This window comes from Ixodes scapularis, unplaced genomic scaffold (assembly GCF_016920785.2).
Source record: "Ixodes scapularis isolate PalLabHiFi unplaced genomic scaffold, ASM1692078v2 PGA_scaffold4__175_contigs__length_147842914, whole genome shotgun sequence".
NCBI classification, from domain to species: Eukaryota; Metazoa; Arthropoda; class Arachnida; order Ixodida; family Ixodidae; genus Ixodes; species Ixodes scapularis.
This window is the reverse complement of record NW_024609879.1, coordinates 129,001,735-129,017,877: the sequence shown is the minus strand read 5'-3', so window position 1 is coordinate 129,017,877 and position 16,143 is coordinate 129,001,735. Positions and strand designations below refer to the sequence as shown.

The 16,143-nt window shown below is 46.6% G+C and overlaps 1 protein-coding gene across 1 annotated transcript; it reads left to right on the top strand.

The window, feature by feature from the left end:
- Positions 1-67: 67 nt before the first annotated feature.
- Positions 68-13,641, top strand: LOC8042665 (CUE domain-containing protein 2). The gene is made up of 8 exons (XM_002415681.4): positions 68-279; positions 1,423-1,522; positions 2,998-3,129; positions 3,596-3,651; positions 4,300-4,460; positions 6,911-7,185; positions 8,000-8,060; positions 10,681-13,641. Exons 2-8 carry the CDS (start codon positions 1,431-1,433, stop codon positions 10,825-10,827), a joined length of 924 nt encoding a protein of 307 aa, XP_002415726.2. The 5' UTR covers positions 68-279; positions 1,423-1,430; the 3' UTR covers positions 10,828-13,641.
- The last annotated feature ends 2,502 nt before the right edge of the window (positions 13,642-16,143 follow it).

Below are 16,143 nucleotides of genomic sequence, written 5' to 3'. Positions count from 1 at the left end.
GTAAACGTAATCAGAACTAGGGGTGTCGCGAACCGGCCGCGGGTCGAGTTCGACCAGGTTCGACTTTTTCGAACTCTCTGGTTCGACAAAAGTTCGCGACACCCCTAACTGTAGCTCGCCTCTTTAAACAAAGATGGAGGCGTTACATTTGTTTACAGGGGTCGCCACAGTTCTATGCGTCTTTCAAAATATTTGTTTTTAATTTTTGCGCTCGTCAGTCTCCTCATCTTCACAGCATCTCGTCGCCAGAACTCTTCTTTGCAACTCTTCCAACAAAAGGTGACTACTTGACGCTCATTTATCGCTCACGCTTGAATACCCGGACCCCTCTGCATTTTCCCGAGTGTTATTATCGACGCTTGCAGCTTCTTGCGCGGTTATATCCGATCAGAAAAAAAGAATACCTCAAGACCCTGCGCTTCAATACCGCTATAAACCGTCCGTTTTTCAACAGCTATTTATACTGCCGAAAGCTTGGTTTAGGCTCCCGGTTCACCCGTCAAAACAAAGCGAAAAACCAAACAAACAAATTTGCTTTACTCCACAAGTATTCTCGGTTTGTCTCCCGTGCGGCGCTTTGTTTTACTCTGTTCACACCGAGAATGCAGCCAAGACTACAAGCGCGAGAGCACCAGACCTCGGCTTTGAAACGTCCCTTTGCAGAACGAGCGCTCGCACCCGTAGCTCGCTTTTGCAAGGAGCGCGGGCTAGCTCGCGCCCGTAGCTCGCTTTTGGGCTTTGGTGCTCGCGCGGCACATCATACGAGATCGCCTTCCTGCGTGAGTCGTCTCCTATCTGGGTCGATCGGCAGCGTCACCCCGAAAAAAAAAAAAAAAGAAGAGGGGAGAGCTCGCACGACAACTTTCGCTCGGCGTACCACTTTTTACGGGGAGCACCGATTTCCCTCTGTCTTCTGTCGGTTGTATAAGGGCTCTTCCGGTCCGTGTGATACCCGGCGTCTCCTCGCCTCCTCCGAAAGTGCAATCGGACGTACACCCGGTTTTTGGTCGAACGGAAGCTGCATGCTTCGAATTGAGAGCAAATACCCGCTGGAGAAGTGTCCCCGAGTTGCGACGGCGGAGGCTGGCTCTTACGTAAGCGCCAAAAGTGGGAAACAAGTCCTTAAAATCGGAGCGGGATACTTCTCCAGAAGCTGGATTGGCTGGGTAGACTTTTTTTTCTATCCTTCTTCTCTCACATTGAAGTGCCTTGGGTACCCCTTCGTCACTGTCATATTCCCAACCCGTTTGAGCAGCCATCCTGTTGCATGGCTGGCTTGGCTTTCACTAGTTTTCACGCAGCTACGGCTGAATTCAAGTGGAGGCCACCTCAGTTTCTTTTTCAGGACTGAAAGCTTCCCTTTGTGACTTGACTTGGCTTAGCCGATGTTGGCCGGGGCCGGTCGCCTGCTCTCGCATGCAGGTGGAGCCATGAATGCAGACGACGAGTCCACGACCGACTTGTCCGTCAAGAGTTCCCTCGTCTGCTTCATTCAGCGAGAGACCGGGGAGGACACAACAGAGTATGTTGGAGTTTTGCTTTACAGGAGAGGGAGTTGCAACTCTTTTTCTGGGTCCCTTTTTTTCGTTCCTTCTTGCACTTTCCCCTAATGCTTGCACAAATGACATTTCCTCTCCCATTGATAAACACTAACAGTAGAAAAAGAAAGACATCAAATTTCACAAAACCGTGAATGAAGGAAACCAAAGCGTATGTCAATCTGAGTCATCCACCCATGTTTATGCAGGGCAGCAGTTCCTCAGCAATTCCTGAAAAGAGCAATGAGTGCCTGCCCATTTATTGTGGCGTGCGTTTTGGAAACATTTCTCTGGTTTTCTGTGCATATGTTCATCGAAACCGTGTTCTAAATATTTTCTTCTTCTGAACACGTCTCTCGGTAGCTTTGTCCGCTATGGAATCATTACATCAACGTAAACCACAACAATGAAGCCATGCATGCTGACTTGCTTCACTGTCTTTTCTTTTCATTTTCCTTCGACATCAGTTTGAAAAGTTGTCTACCGGAATCCTCAGAGTGTCTGCTGACGTTTTTGGCAACGGACTTGGCCACGAAGATGCTAAGTTTCTCGGCAAAATATCCCTTACCTTCATGTTTTGTTTGGATTTCAGCTGGCTTGCAACCAAAGGGTTGTGGGTTTGAATCCCACCTAAAATTATTAAAATATGAGTTACTTTATAGTGAAATCATTTGAGACTTGTGGCGACCTTTAATTTGCATTACATGTCATGTTTTCTAATCAATTTCATTTCACGTGTGACGTCACAATTCACGAGAGCTTTGTGATTTGTTTGAAATTTCCGCGCAAAGTCATGTGGCTGCGACATCATGAACCTATCGACCACTCGGGACTTTCCCGTCGCAACGCCACTGACGCCGGCTTTTTTGCGACACGAGCTCCTTAACACTACGCGTTAAAAGCAAGCACGAATGATGAACACGGGCTGTCGAGACGTTGCTGCCTAACATAAATCTGCATAATCGCAGCGGGTTAGCCCCTTTGAGTATGCTTCTTGCCGAGCATTCGTGCATCGCGGCAAAGCAGCGCTCCCGAGCTCTGCAACTATTGCTTCACCATAGTGCGGAAGGTGTCCGGTGAGACGCGCACTCCACGAGGCTGACCCGTTGCGATCAACACTCCAAAAAGTATTGATATCGCAGTTCATCTAAAAGTGAAAATCGAATAGCGTAGTATTCTAAACTGCAATTTGAATATTCACACAACACTACTAACTAACTATAGCCACTGAACGAGAATTGCAGGGAGGTCTTTTGGTTGTTCTGCCTCAAGTGCAAGCTTTGTACCTTCGATAACACCTCGGCTTCACGCGAACCTTGAGAGCGCACGTGCAGCCAAAACACAGTAGAAGGCGGCCGCCTCGTGCCGGAGGCCATGCGTTCGAAAGACACCTCGCCATTTTGGTCCTGCTGGTTACTGTGGTCCCGGGCATTGTGCTGGGCGGCCTCGACACCTGCAGGGTGATAGACGAGATCCTGCTGTCGTACGTGGTGGCCATCCTGGAGTCGGACATCGCGGAGGAGGGCTTTGACGTGTCCGAGTTCCGGGAGATGCTGTCTGCCTACATTCCCAGCTTCCAGCACATCCGAGAGTGAGTGCGCCTGCTCCCATGTTCTGACCGGGGTTCAAAGGGGATTTCGCGGACGTCGCCGAACCTACCGTTCGTCCCTAAGCCAACGGCGCAGTGCAAGCCACGTGCTCGTTGCACTAGTTCTGCGTCTGTTTGGCAACAGTCTAGTTTAGCAACAGCAGTAATATGATTTTTTTTATGTTAATATTTGATATGAAGGTTTAAACTTTTAACCCAATCCAATTTGGGGGTCTTTTGTTTCATTCATTATTCTGCTATTACTGCGAGCCTCTCCAATCCATCGCCCAGAAGCCAGGGCGTGAAACAACCCGCTTTTCGTATTTGCCGCATCATTACCGCGATTCTCAAAATTATTGTCTGGTTGTCTTTTAAATGCCTCGGCATATCGTAATTAGAACGAATTGACGAAGGGACGGAGGGGGAAATGTCCTTTTGGGGGCCTGACGGCAGCGCTCTCTGATTGCAGCGCGAAGATCTCGTCGTGGGTGCGTCTGCTGTCTGGCCAGGTCAGGAAGCAGCCAGGTGGGGCCATTTCCCGTTTTTCCACAATGCTTCAAGAGCGCTAGGATTGTGTTCCGCTCTAAAGGTTGTCTTGTTTAAAGGTTGTCTTGTTTTTTCTTTGATTGAAAATATATTCTAGAAAAAAGAAGGGTTATTTTTTAGATAACGATTTTTGGGGGAATCACTTTGTCAGCCGTAGAAAACGTAGGAGCATGCTTGTGAAGTTATAAGTACAACTAAGTACCATGATATCCAGTGAGATGCCTCACCCCTGAAAAATAGCCCACCCCAAATTTAGGCATCCTTTTCTGTTTGTGCAAAGACACCGAGGGATTGTCTCAGAATTGCTGCCGTTACATTTTAGTCCATAAAACGAGTCTCTTTAAGGGGTGTCATTGATGGGCGAGAGTGCAATTTATTTTATTGACTAACTAAAAGGCCCCTAAAAGAAAAAAAAGTTGCAACAGAAATTTTAAAGATTAACCCCTTCAGTTTAAATAAATATTGGTTCGCATATATTTTTTTCTTTTCAACATTTTTATTACCCGGCAATATAAATTTTATTTGTTGTCTGCATGACGAACAATGGACAGCATTCATTCGCTGCGGCCTCCGAGTGCCTCTTAATGGAGTGCCTCTAAATGCGTGACTGGAGACGGTATGCCGCAGCCAAGCACACTGGGAGCAGCGCACAGCCCAACGGATGGGCACCCTCCAAGCCCCCATCCTCCGCGGAGCTCAGGTCGTCATCCAACAAGTCCGCGTCGCGGTCGAGAAACGTGAGCCAGTCGGAAGACGACGCCGGGAAGCCCAACCACATCGCCATCTGCGTGAGTTTGACACCTCCGAGAGCAAGCTGCTCACTTGCTAACGTCCGGCGAAAGTATGCCGATCGCGTTGCTGACCGAATGCATACATCGACTCCGACTAAAAATTGTGAGAACTGGCAAGTGAGCAGCTTCAATCTCCACGGGAGCCAATCTGTCGTGGACTCGATAGATCTTTTGCAAAGCATGTAGCGCTTTCCGTGGTGCCCGAAGTGCCGGGAACGGTCTGTACGGAACCAGTGTTGGCAGATGACGAAGGAAATGCAGGCGAGCGAGCAAGTGCAGGCAAGCAATTGCGCTACTTTTCTTAATCTCTCTTACGCATGTTTTCTTCTATGTTACATGCAGGCATTCACGTCCACTCTTTTGCGATTTTTGCAAAGGTCTACTCCTCAAACTTAACACATTTTAGGAATGCCCAGGCTGTAGTCTTTCCGGCATGCTCTTTGTTATCTCTAAATTTGATATAGCCATCGAGAAAATGGCAAATAAAAGTTTATGCCAAAACCAACGTTATAATTCTTTTGTGCTCCTCTCCAGCGGGGGCTTTCGAGCACGAGCCTGCTTACCCTGGAGGCAGAAGCAAAGTAGCGTGCCATGCTTGGGACGAGGTGGCTCGTCTGCAGGCGGTTAGTCGACAGAGTTGGCTAAAATATGGAGCATGCACCCATGTCACAAACAGCGCCCACCTGTTACTTTTGAAACGTTTGAAAAATGAGCAAAGGACACCATAAAGCACCCACTCTATACCTCCGAACCTACCTAGCTAATCAAGGAGCTCCCCCAGACCAGTCACTTCTCCCAGCATGCTGCCGCATGGCAGAGATGCCCGACAAGCACGTGCGTCAATGCAAGGTAAAGAAGTTCACTTCATTGCGTGCCCTTTCTACATGTTTTCTCTGGGACTTAAAGGCAGGCTCACACATTTGCATTTGAGTTTGACCGATTGCGTTGTGCTCGCTTAGGACTGCTTACGAGATAACACACCGACCCCATTTTTCGGGTTGCTCTGGCCCACTTCCGGTCTGCACATATTCCCCGGTTTTTTACGCGTTATTCTTTCGCCACGACCCGGAAATAATTCCGACAATATTACGAGCAACCATTTCTCGTTTTACTTTAAGTACTTTACTTTAAGTACTTTAAGTACTAACGTTTTACTTTAAGTACTATGTAATACTTAAATTAAGTACTACTTCAAGTAGTACTTAAGGCATTTTTTTTCTGGGAGTTTTTAAGGAAAGCATAACTTCCGACTTGAAAGTACATCCCCGAGTTTGGTCTTGGTGAAATTAGGCTCTTCAAAGATAACGCGCTCGCTTTCCCAGTAAGGTTGAGTGACAAAAAAATAATGTTAAGAAAGACTGCTTACGTGTAGGAATGCAAAACCATTATAGTCCTGCGGTTAAAATGTTTTATAGTAATGTTTCTACACATACTAAAGTTGTTTCTGCCAGTAACGTATTCGGTTCTGCCGTAGACATAGATGCTGCTGCTGATGTTGAGGCTGTAGATGTAGACGCGGTTGCCTCACAGCCCATCGCACGAAGAGCACAACAAGCACAGATGAAGTCCGAAGCGCAACCAACAGGCCATAGGCAGCGCGTCACGTCTTCCTTTGGCACACGACACTCTGGCGGCGACATTACACTCCCTCACTGCGTGGAGACGGCGCCCTCCCCCCCGGCTTCACGGATTCCGTGACGAAGCCTCTTCGTTGCTGTGCTTCTCTTGGTGTCTGCTTTGACCTTGAGCAATGCATGCTTGATGACATTTTTATGGCCATCTTTCGGGCACAACGCCGATGCCTTTTCTTGTAATAAGACACGTAAGGCTTTCGCATGAAAAAAAGGTTTATCGTCACATGAAAACGCACTGTTGATTTTTTAGACGTCATCCGGTCATTTCTGTGTAGCGCTAGAACCGATACAAATAAGTGCCTTAGAAGTTTAATGTGTTAAATAGTTCATCAACGAGAGTTAAACAACTACTCTCTGGCGACTGAATTTTATCCAATATTTGCCGCCATTTCTGAAAATAACTGATGCCCCCCAATCACCCCTAGGGCAATGTCTACCAGTTAAAAAATAAAAGACACTGTATAGGTGAATGAAAAGTCATCATGAGCGATTGTGTTACAAAGTACTTGTACATTACTTTGAAAGTACATTGCACCAATAGTATTTTACTTAAAAGTACATTGCACTTATAATACTTCACTTCAAGTACATAGCCCCTCATTTACTGTGTACTTTACTTTAAGTACTTCTTAGATGTACTGTACCCAACACTGTGTCTCAACCAGGCTTGACACTGGTAAAGTGGTAAAGCCCAACACATCACTCTAGTGCAAAGTGGTGAAGCTTGACGTGCGCTTGCCGGTGCAATGCAGTGAAACCCGACATCGGCGTAGAGTGGCAAAGCCCGCTGAGGTTCCTCTTCCCGAACCGCAGGACGAGTCCTCACTGTGCGACGAGGACACGTTCCGGACGCTGTGCGAGATGTTTCCCGGAGTGTGCTCGCTGGAGGTGCGCCGCTGCCTGCGGGTGGCCGGCGGGGACTCCGAGGAGGCCGCCCAGCTGCTGCTGCTTGAGCAGAGGGACCCTGAAGCGGGGGAAGGGATCCCCGCAACGCTCTCCAGGGGTCCCCCGCACCACTCCTCCTCGCGTCAGGGGCTGGCCGCACTCACGCTGGGCGACAAGGAGCTCCGGGAGCAGATTCTCACCAGGTGGGAAGGCGCGGAGGCCGGGTGTTCGAAAGACACGTCCGAACTTTCTCGTTCTGTCGGCGACCATAGTTGCGGAACCGGTATGCGCCCGAGAACCTCGCTCGCCAGAAACAAACTCGGCAACGGTCGACGGCCATCTTTGGGTCGATGCAGACTGAGGCACGCTCAGAGAACAGGGTACCTGAAATGCGTCGCGACGGGCGTGTTTAGCGTCCTACGCCGCCCGTGCATCAAAAATGGTCTTGAAGTTGTAGCAGACGACGTCGCAGGAAACACGAAACTAGAGGCTGGATCATGAACCACGAATTGCGCGTGTTAATTGAACTGCGCCTTTCAGTGTCGGAGTGATAAGGGAATGCCTGTTAAAGGTCCAAATGCACCAATAAGTAAAGAGAATGGAAGGTGTGCTTAGGGTAGCACCTCGAAAAGAGTCAATTTTTTAAGACTTGCGAGGTCTATGTTGCGGCAAACGAATTATAAGTGTGTGTCGTATCAAGATAAAGAAGCGGTCGACAGCATGCCGTGCAGAGAAACAAGAAGATAGTTTAATGGACGTAGGCGGTATTTATCAGTCGCACCGGGCGTGATCCGATAAATGTCGCCTACGTTTATACATGCATAGGGAGAACGTTCTGTGCCAGTGTAGCCACAGCTAGGGGCAGTCGCGTGTGCGAGAGCCAATCAAAGCTGTGCAAGTGCACAATTCGCTCGAAAACTGCCGAAGGAAGTTGCATGGTCTCTTTGTAAAATCGAGAAATGGTGGGGGTGACCCCGTGTGGAAAGGATAAAACGGTAGCTCCTCTTTCCCCAACAGATACGGCTACATTGACCAGGACGAGGACGGAAAGGAACACAGGCCCGTGGCACCCAAAACGGTATGACTTATCGGAAGTATGAAGGTTTAGCAAAATGTCCAAAGATGTGCTGAACTGCAGCAATGATAAGGTGGGGCAACAGGAATGCATTGTCAGGAGGGTCAGATGTAGAACTATAGTCGGTTACAAGTCAAGAAGGTAGGAGAAGCTCCTCCCACAAGTGTGATGCGCCCGTTTCAAATCTCTCCGCAGTCGAAAGAAGAGTTCACTGGAAACGCTCCTTGTTCCGCTTCAATGGATTCCAACTCGTCTTCGATCCCACTTTTTAAGAAAGCGACCTCTGTATTCATCGGAGAGGGAACCGAGCCCCTGAAAGCAGCCTTTGTATCCATCGGGGGGGAAGCTAATCCCCGAAGGTCGCATTTGTTTCCGTCGGTGGGGGAGAACTCTAATCTCCCTCTCGGGGGTTCCACAATGCTAAGTCAAAGTCGAAAGATAAAACAAATATGTACAGAAAGGCAAGACCCTCCTCGCGCGTTGGCCGCGACGTCACGGAAACGGTGGGACGCTGTTGGATGCGAAGGTGGCGGAGGGATATCCGATTCCCTTTGAGGGGCATTTGCCGCTACCTTCTTAACCTGTAACTGACTATAGCTTTTTTATTTATTGTCAGCAACTGTTTGTAAAATCTGTTGCACTTGTGTAAAGAGAATTTGAATGGAACATGTGCAAGCGGCATATTTGGGATTGAGGCAAGCATGAGTAGACCTGTTGCAAAACGTACGGCGCCGCAACGGCAGGGTATTTCGGGAACCTTCGGCACAGATCACGCACTTTCTCGTCGCTACTGCGCCCGAGTAGCGCCAGCAGTTGTCACAGCCATCCGCCATCCCACCTATCTGCCGGAACATCGTACGTCATTGGCGGCGCAGTGTCAGCGTAAACACATCGCGACAGGTGTAGCTATTCCCTTCATCGAATGCGTTGTTTGTCGTAACTTACCTTTCCGTCTGGCAGTGTCGCTTAATCCACTTACTTTTCACCACGAACGCGGTAGGGTTCGGCTAGGTTCGACAAAGCGTTGGTGCAGCAGACGACTGAGTTGGTGCAAAGGAGAGGGATGAGATAGGGGCAGCCTCGCAAAATAGCCAACGCGATACCTTCTCTCCGATTTCCGTGCGCTCGTCGCTTGTCCGACTCGGCTCTTGGCTGCTTGAACGTTGTTGCCATGGTAACCTGCGCCTGCTCGCCTATACCACATGTTAGCGGGAGGAAAGACTAAGGGTGGGGGGGGCATATCAGACTCCCATAATTCGGCACGCGCAGGCTTTTGGGATTTTTGCAAAGCGTCTATTGAAGGGTCACACTGTTTTAATGGTTCCAAATCAGAACGGGTGCTTTCAAAGGCTGAATTCCAATAATTTCTACAAAATTTAACTACTCTTTTAGACAAGCGTGCTGCTTCTGACTGGGTTGAGAATGAACATACTTTCTTCTTTTCTTTTGCGGACACTACCCGCAAAAAACAATTTCTTAAAAAAAAGTTGATTTTGAAAAAACGCCATATTTTCATCCACCAACATCTAGAGAGTATTCATAGAAAGTTTCATTAGTTTACACTGTATATATAGTTAATTTTTGATAAGTTATTTTCGGTCCACCAATGCTAAAGAAAAGGTAGGGGTTGGAGTATTTTAAATGCATTTTTCTCTGTTCCACTTTTCGGCATAATTTTCACTTTAGGAAAACTGTCGTTTTTCTACTACACAATAAAGAATTATTCTTAGGTGGTTTTCTAGGGTAGAATTTTGTGAGGAACATGCCTGGCTGGTTAGTTTTTCTACTTTAACATTCTTTTACGCTAAAAAAACTACATTTGTAAAAAGTGCAGACATGAAAAAAAATTTAATCTTTTTAGGGAGTTATATTTACGAAAAACAGTGCAATATAGCAAAATAATTAGCTGGGTATGTGCAATGGGTATTCCTACGACTACATTCCACATAAAAATCGTGAATATTTATTTTATTTTAAAACGCTAGTTTTTCTAAGCAAACACACTGACTTTCATATTGTAACATTCGTCACAAGTTTCAGAATTGACATAGGACAATGAAATTTGGCAGGGATGGGCTTGCCACTCATAAACTTCCGCTGCAAATTTGATTGAAATCAAGCAAGCGGTACAGAAGTTGACTTTTCTGGGTAGTGTCCCTCCTTAATTAACAATATTTGGCAGACTGTTTTCTGCCAAATGTTGAAATAGTCTGCCAAATGTTGAATGTTCAAATAAAGACATTTCACTTTTAGAGCAGGAAAGCGTTGCAACACGAACAGAGACGTAGTTGCGACGTGCGAAGGAAAAATGCTCTCGACAAAGTTAAAGTGGCTTGACATAAAATGTTTTCAAAATATTCTAAATTATCTGAACATCAGCCCTTATAATACCACTATTTGATTCGGAGATCCAAGTGAATGCACCAATGTCCAAGTCAGTGTTCAAAGTTTCCAAACGTTTGCACGGCCAAACACGACGAGGCAGTGAAAAACCAGTCAAGCGTTGAAAGCTGCTTGAACATCTGGCACCAGATGCTATAAACCTGCCGAAAAGCAGGGAAGGTGCCTGCATAAGCTGAAGAGAGCAAAGCTAACTTGTGGCAACATTCTGTCTCGCCCACAGGAGCCCAAGAAACTCATACGTTACCGCGACAACAAAATCGTCAGCGTCAAAGGGGAGAAATACTCGGAGGTCAAGCGGGAGGAGAGCGATGACATGAAGCGGACCTACGTCACCCTAAAACCAGCACGGCAATACAGGTTTCACTAGACGTGCCGGCAACGGTGGCGACACCCGTCAATCAAACTGAGAAACGACGGCACTTGGACGCGACGGGCACCCGAGACCACGAACTCGATGCAGTCGCACGTGCGACTTCGGCAGGTTGGTTCCGTCTTTTAGTTACGTGACACCGTTTCTCGCTGCATTTCGATAATCGGAGGGCGCAGTTGTCAGCACACTAACGACGTGACAGTGGTGTGCCACTTTGAGCCCCGTTAGCGAGAAGAATCTTGGGCACCGCTGCAGGACTAGTCGGAGGAATTCAGCCACAACAACTTGAAACGGGGAGGTAGCACCTTGGAAGAGCCGACAGCTTCTCGTCCCGAGATGTTGCCAGGGAGCGACGAGCATTCGGCTGTATTGCTGCCCTCCCGTAGGCCAGAAAACACAAGAACGCCTTGTGGCACGGTAGGTATCTTTACGGTCAGACGGAAAATTGAGGCACGCAGAGCAGCTAGTCACTCACTTCTTTCTCATTGGTAGTCTTATCGTTCGTGGAGCATGCAGTCAGTTAGCCTTTTACTGAAAGGATAGGGACTAGCTTCTCCGAACGGAACCACCGATACCGATTCTCGGTGAATCTCAAACGATTGCACCCAAGTTGCCGAAGCTCGGGTCAAGCTGTCATGGTTTCAACGCTGTCTTGGGTCAGCGACAGGAGTGTTTTTACTGAAAGAGCTAATGGACTCTGTTTGTCTTAGTTTCTCAGTGGTAGCAGTGTTTGCCGACAAGGGAGGCAGGTCCGCGCCGAACAAACACAAGGTCGTGCGAGTCACCGTAACGCCCTTTTCCCCTCGCGGATTTTTAGTTAGGCGGCAGTTTTAGCGTTTACTGATGCACGAGTTTGGTTCGGCAGTATTTTTTGTCGTAGTGTACAGTCGGTGTTTTACATTTGTACTTCATTCTCGGTGATGTTCCCATTTTCAACACTCGCTGTCCTTTCCATCTCAGATGCAGGGCAGATTTTGCATTTGTGACCCTTAGGTTGCTTTTCAAATTTATTTGTTAGGTTTCTCTTAGACTGTTTGGGGCAGTTCTCGAGGCTGGGCTTTATGCCGCCTTCTAAGCTGTCTTCTGAGCAAGCTTCTAGGCTGTTTCCTAAGCTGTTGTCAAAGCTGGCTCCTGAGCTGTCTGCTAAGTTGGCTTCTAGGCTGGCCTACAAGCCAGCAGAAGACAGCTTAGAAGCCAGCTTTCATGCTTTCTTTAAGTCGGCTTCTAAACCATCTTCTGGCCCAGCGTAGAAAGGCAGCTCGTTCAGATTTTTCCTCAGGTGAATATTAAGCTCCGACGGGCATTGCTCGGTGCTGACGCAAATCGAGATGTGGGTGGAAGACGTCTGCATTATTTTTGTACAGGGACAAAGCCGGTGCCCAAGGAGAGCAATACTTGTTTACACATTCCCAGAGATTGCAGTGGCACCCTGTTTGGCTGCTCGATTGTCCCTACGAGGAAGGTGCGCCGGTTGTCTTGCATGCTTCGGACAGTTTCGTATGCAGGGAGCATTTTCTAGACGAAGTGTCACGGCAGTCGTAAAAAAAACTCGTCTAGAAAATGTCATTTTTTTTGTTTCCGGCGTCCATGGACGACGAAAGCAAAAACTTTGTAGTCTGTTTGTCGGGTCTTACAAGTTTCAACTTGTTTTTAGCAACGGGTAGCGTCGGACGTCGGTGCCAAGGCAGTTGAATTGTAGCGGCGGCAAACAGGAGGTGTTTGTGCTGGATAAATGTAACTCGCAGTGGCGCATCTCCTTTTCGTGGAGACGGCTCTAGCAATACCAAACAGGCAGCCACGCAGCACAGTTCAACTATCGACATATTTCTGCAAACTCCATTCAAATCGCGTTTAGGAGTTTCACGCTTTTTATTATGCATCTGTCTCGGTGTGTTTAGCGTGTCTTAGATACTGGAAACAGCTGCTACCATTCTCCGACTTGCAGCAATCCAACCGAAGTAGCGCAGAACCGAGGTGGCGAGAATTTGGGAAAGCACTGAGCCAAGTCTCACAAAATTAAAATAGCTCAGTGCACACGAGTGCCACTTCTAAGGCGTAGTTCGAAATGGAATGTTCCGTCTTGACCGGCCGAACAGTTTGTTTTAGACTAAAAAAGGAGCTACTGAGAAAAAAAAAATTGTGAGTCTTGTTTGGTAAACACAGTTGAAAACATAGAAAAGCTATCTGGTGCTGGGTTGTCTACAAGGTCTGCTAGTGTGGCTGCAGATGAGATGAGAATGTGCGTTATTGGCTCTTGCATGGTCTCGACAGCAATCACCAATCTTGGTGATTGCATTTCGGGACAGGTTGCGACCTAGCGCAGCTTCGACAAGATTCAACCTTTAGACCTGGATTTAGCAACAACCTTTAGCCATGCTAATGGCAAAAGGTCGTTGTGCACACGGCTAAAGGTCATACACGACCTTCAGCCGTTAGCAGATAGATGACTTTAGCCATAAAAACCATGCAAACAGCCAAAGCCATTTGCACACGGCCTTTAGACGTGCGCAGATGGCTTTCGGACTTTTATTCAAATTAATACTGACGTAGCATGTCGCAAACTGCCACCAAGCTTAAAATTTGTATTGGTGGCATCGAAAACATGTCAAGCTGTGAAGCACCCGGTCTCCCTGCAGGGGAGGGGATAACGTAGGAGTGTCGAGCCCTTTTTTTTTTTGTTTTTGTTGCTAGAGATCCAAGTCTGCAGTGTACAGTGTCATTGGTGTTGTGCCGTCTACAAAGAGCCATTACGACACCCGTGTTTTCGAAATAAATAAATAAAGAGATGTGTGTGTATTTATGAACTTGCAACGGGCCTGTGTTAATTTACTCCATGGAAAGTGGCACTAAACTTCAGGCAGGTGCTCCGAGAGGGCTGTTTAGAGCATCGACGATGGAGGCGTACATGTTCTCGACTCAAATGGTCGCCTGGTTGCCAACACCACCTACACTGTTTCATAAGGCCCGCTTCAGACAGGCCGATTTCTCCCAACAACTTGACGTCGCAACATCAGCAACACGGGCCGCCCACATTCACACGCAGCAACCAATTGCTGCGATTTGCCATTATTGTCATTACATTTTATTTTTCTTGCACTATTTAGATGCACAGTTATGTGCTACAAATCTGTTTTCATACCTTTAATTGGCATTGAGAGTACTAACTCTTCCAAAAACAATAAATTTAAAACCAGAACCAAGTCTCTAGTTGTCATCATCACCGCCACGGGGTATCATATGAAAATGCCACACCCCTGATTGGCTGCTGCTGCTTTAAATGTTCAAGTTGCTCACTTGTTTTAAGCCAGACTTGATCTCGGCAATTCACGTCAATCTAGGCAAGGCTAGAGAACAATCCGCCAGCAACCCTAAACTTGCTAAGAAAGTCGCCCCATCTGAAGCAGGCCTAAAGCAGAGCATTGCTGTAGATGTTAACTGTTGCAGTGTAACAACAGTGTAACATTCACATGTAACCAAAGAAAGTTTTGGTTATGGTCCCCAGTAACCTTGCCAAGTATAGCCTGCACGTCCTTCTGGGTTGCGACAGCTTGTTTCTCGTACGAGTTGCACATGAATTGACGAGCAATGTGGTCACTAGGTGCCGACAGCAATGGAATATTCTCAGCTTGCACGACGGGCTCTTCCAAACCATATTTGTATCGTCCCTATAAAGGGGCTCCCTTTACCGCCACTCCGGCAAGGGTACCATAGAGGCTAAGGACGAACATAGATTTAAACATAAAAAATGATGTGATTGGTCCAAGCCATTTCGGAGCAGCTCTTGGAGCAGCCGAAAGTCCATTTTGGAGCTGCAAAAATAACTCTTGCAGCATCATTTTTTTTCTATACTAACGCGGACATTATGTCAAGATTAACGTGTTGGCATGTCCAACTAAAAGGCAATATCTTCATTGACTTCTCACTGACGTGCAACTCTTTGTTATCATCAATTCCACAGCAGGAGCGAGTCTTTCAAACGCAAAACTAGCATTTAGTTGTGTGGAGCAGTACCAGACAGGGTGAGTGATGAAGGACAGCACAGACGGCTTCGAATAGTTATCTTAGGTACTGAATGCCAGTGAAATAATACAATATTATTTAGCCCATAAATTAATGCTTTCTTCAAGTTCTAAAGGTTGTGATAAAACAGCAATTCTTAATTCAGATGAAAAACAAAGCACTTGTCATTTTAATATGAACGTCAATTATGTTTTGTGTGTTTTATAACAAAAACGGCATGCGAACAAAACTTAAAAACAATCCTGTCGAGCTCTTTAAGGTTCTTCCCGAGAGTCCATCCACTGCTCCTGCCAACTTAGTTCTAATTTACTCACATCTATATAAAAGTCATAGCTAAACAAATAAGTTGGCATAAATAAATAAACATACGAAAGAGCACATATGAATGTCCTTGCAATACCGAAGTATCCTTGCTAAATCTCGATTTGGAAAAAGGTATCGCCAGGATATCGTAGTCTATTATTAAGGCTCCGTGTTTTCGGATAAATACGAAAAACTCCGAAAAACACCCACCGGTAAAATTTTTGTGAATTCGGATTTATCCGATAAACTCCGAATTGTTATGTGCCCCATGCCACCTCCCCCCCCCCCCCTTTTTTTTCCACTACAAAAAAAAAAGTTTTTTTTTTCTGTTTTCTTTTTTTTACAATTTGAGCAGCGCATAAAAAGACACCATAATTATCTTTCAAGCCTCGGACTATTGTCAAAAGGAGGTCTTACGGCTTGTGTCGTCAAGGTTGGTTCAAGGGAAACAGGTCATCGTACCATTCGTGTCACGACAAAAGCCACTCCTTTGGCTTCCAGTTTGGGCCATGGGATTTAAATTTTAAAGAAAGGAGAGGGTATGTTTCTGGGGGTAACAGTGAAAACTATGGACCATAGAGATTGTATAAAATAGGGAAGAGGGGAAGTTGAAACTTCTCTATTACATCCTTAACCACTCCACCTCGCGCGGCCGCGGGATAGATTGATGGGATGACTACGAGCTTCCTTGCGGCTACATCCGGCAGTTTATTGATTTTAAGGTATCGACGTTTATCGAAGCCACACTTGTGTGCGACTTTTGTCGTGGGACAAATTAGTATTGCCGACGACACCAACGCCAAATTCAACTGAAGAAATCTTAATTGATACAAGCGCGTTTTATTTTTTATCTGGCATACGTTTACATCCGGTTATTATTTATTATTTTTAATAAGAAATACTGCGAAATTAATCTCCGAATTTTGGAGAATTGGGCATTTACGAAAAATAAACTCCGATAAACACCGAATTTTCGCTAAAAAAATAAAC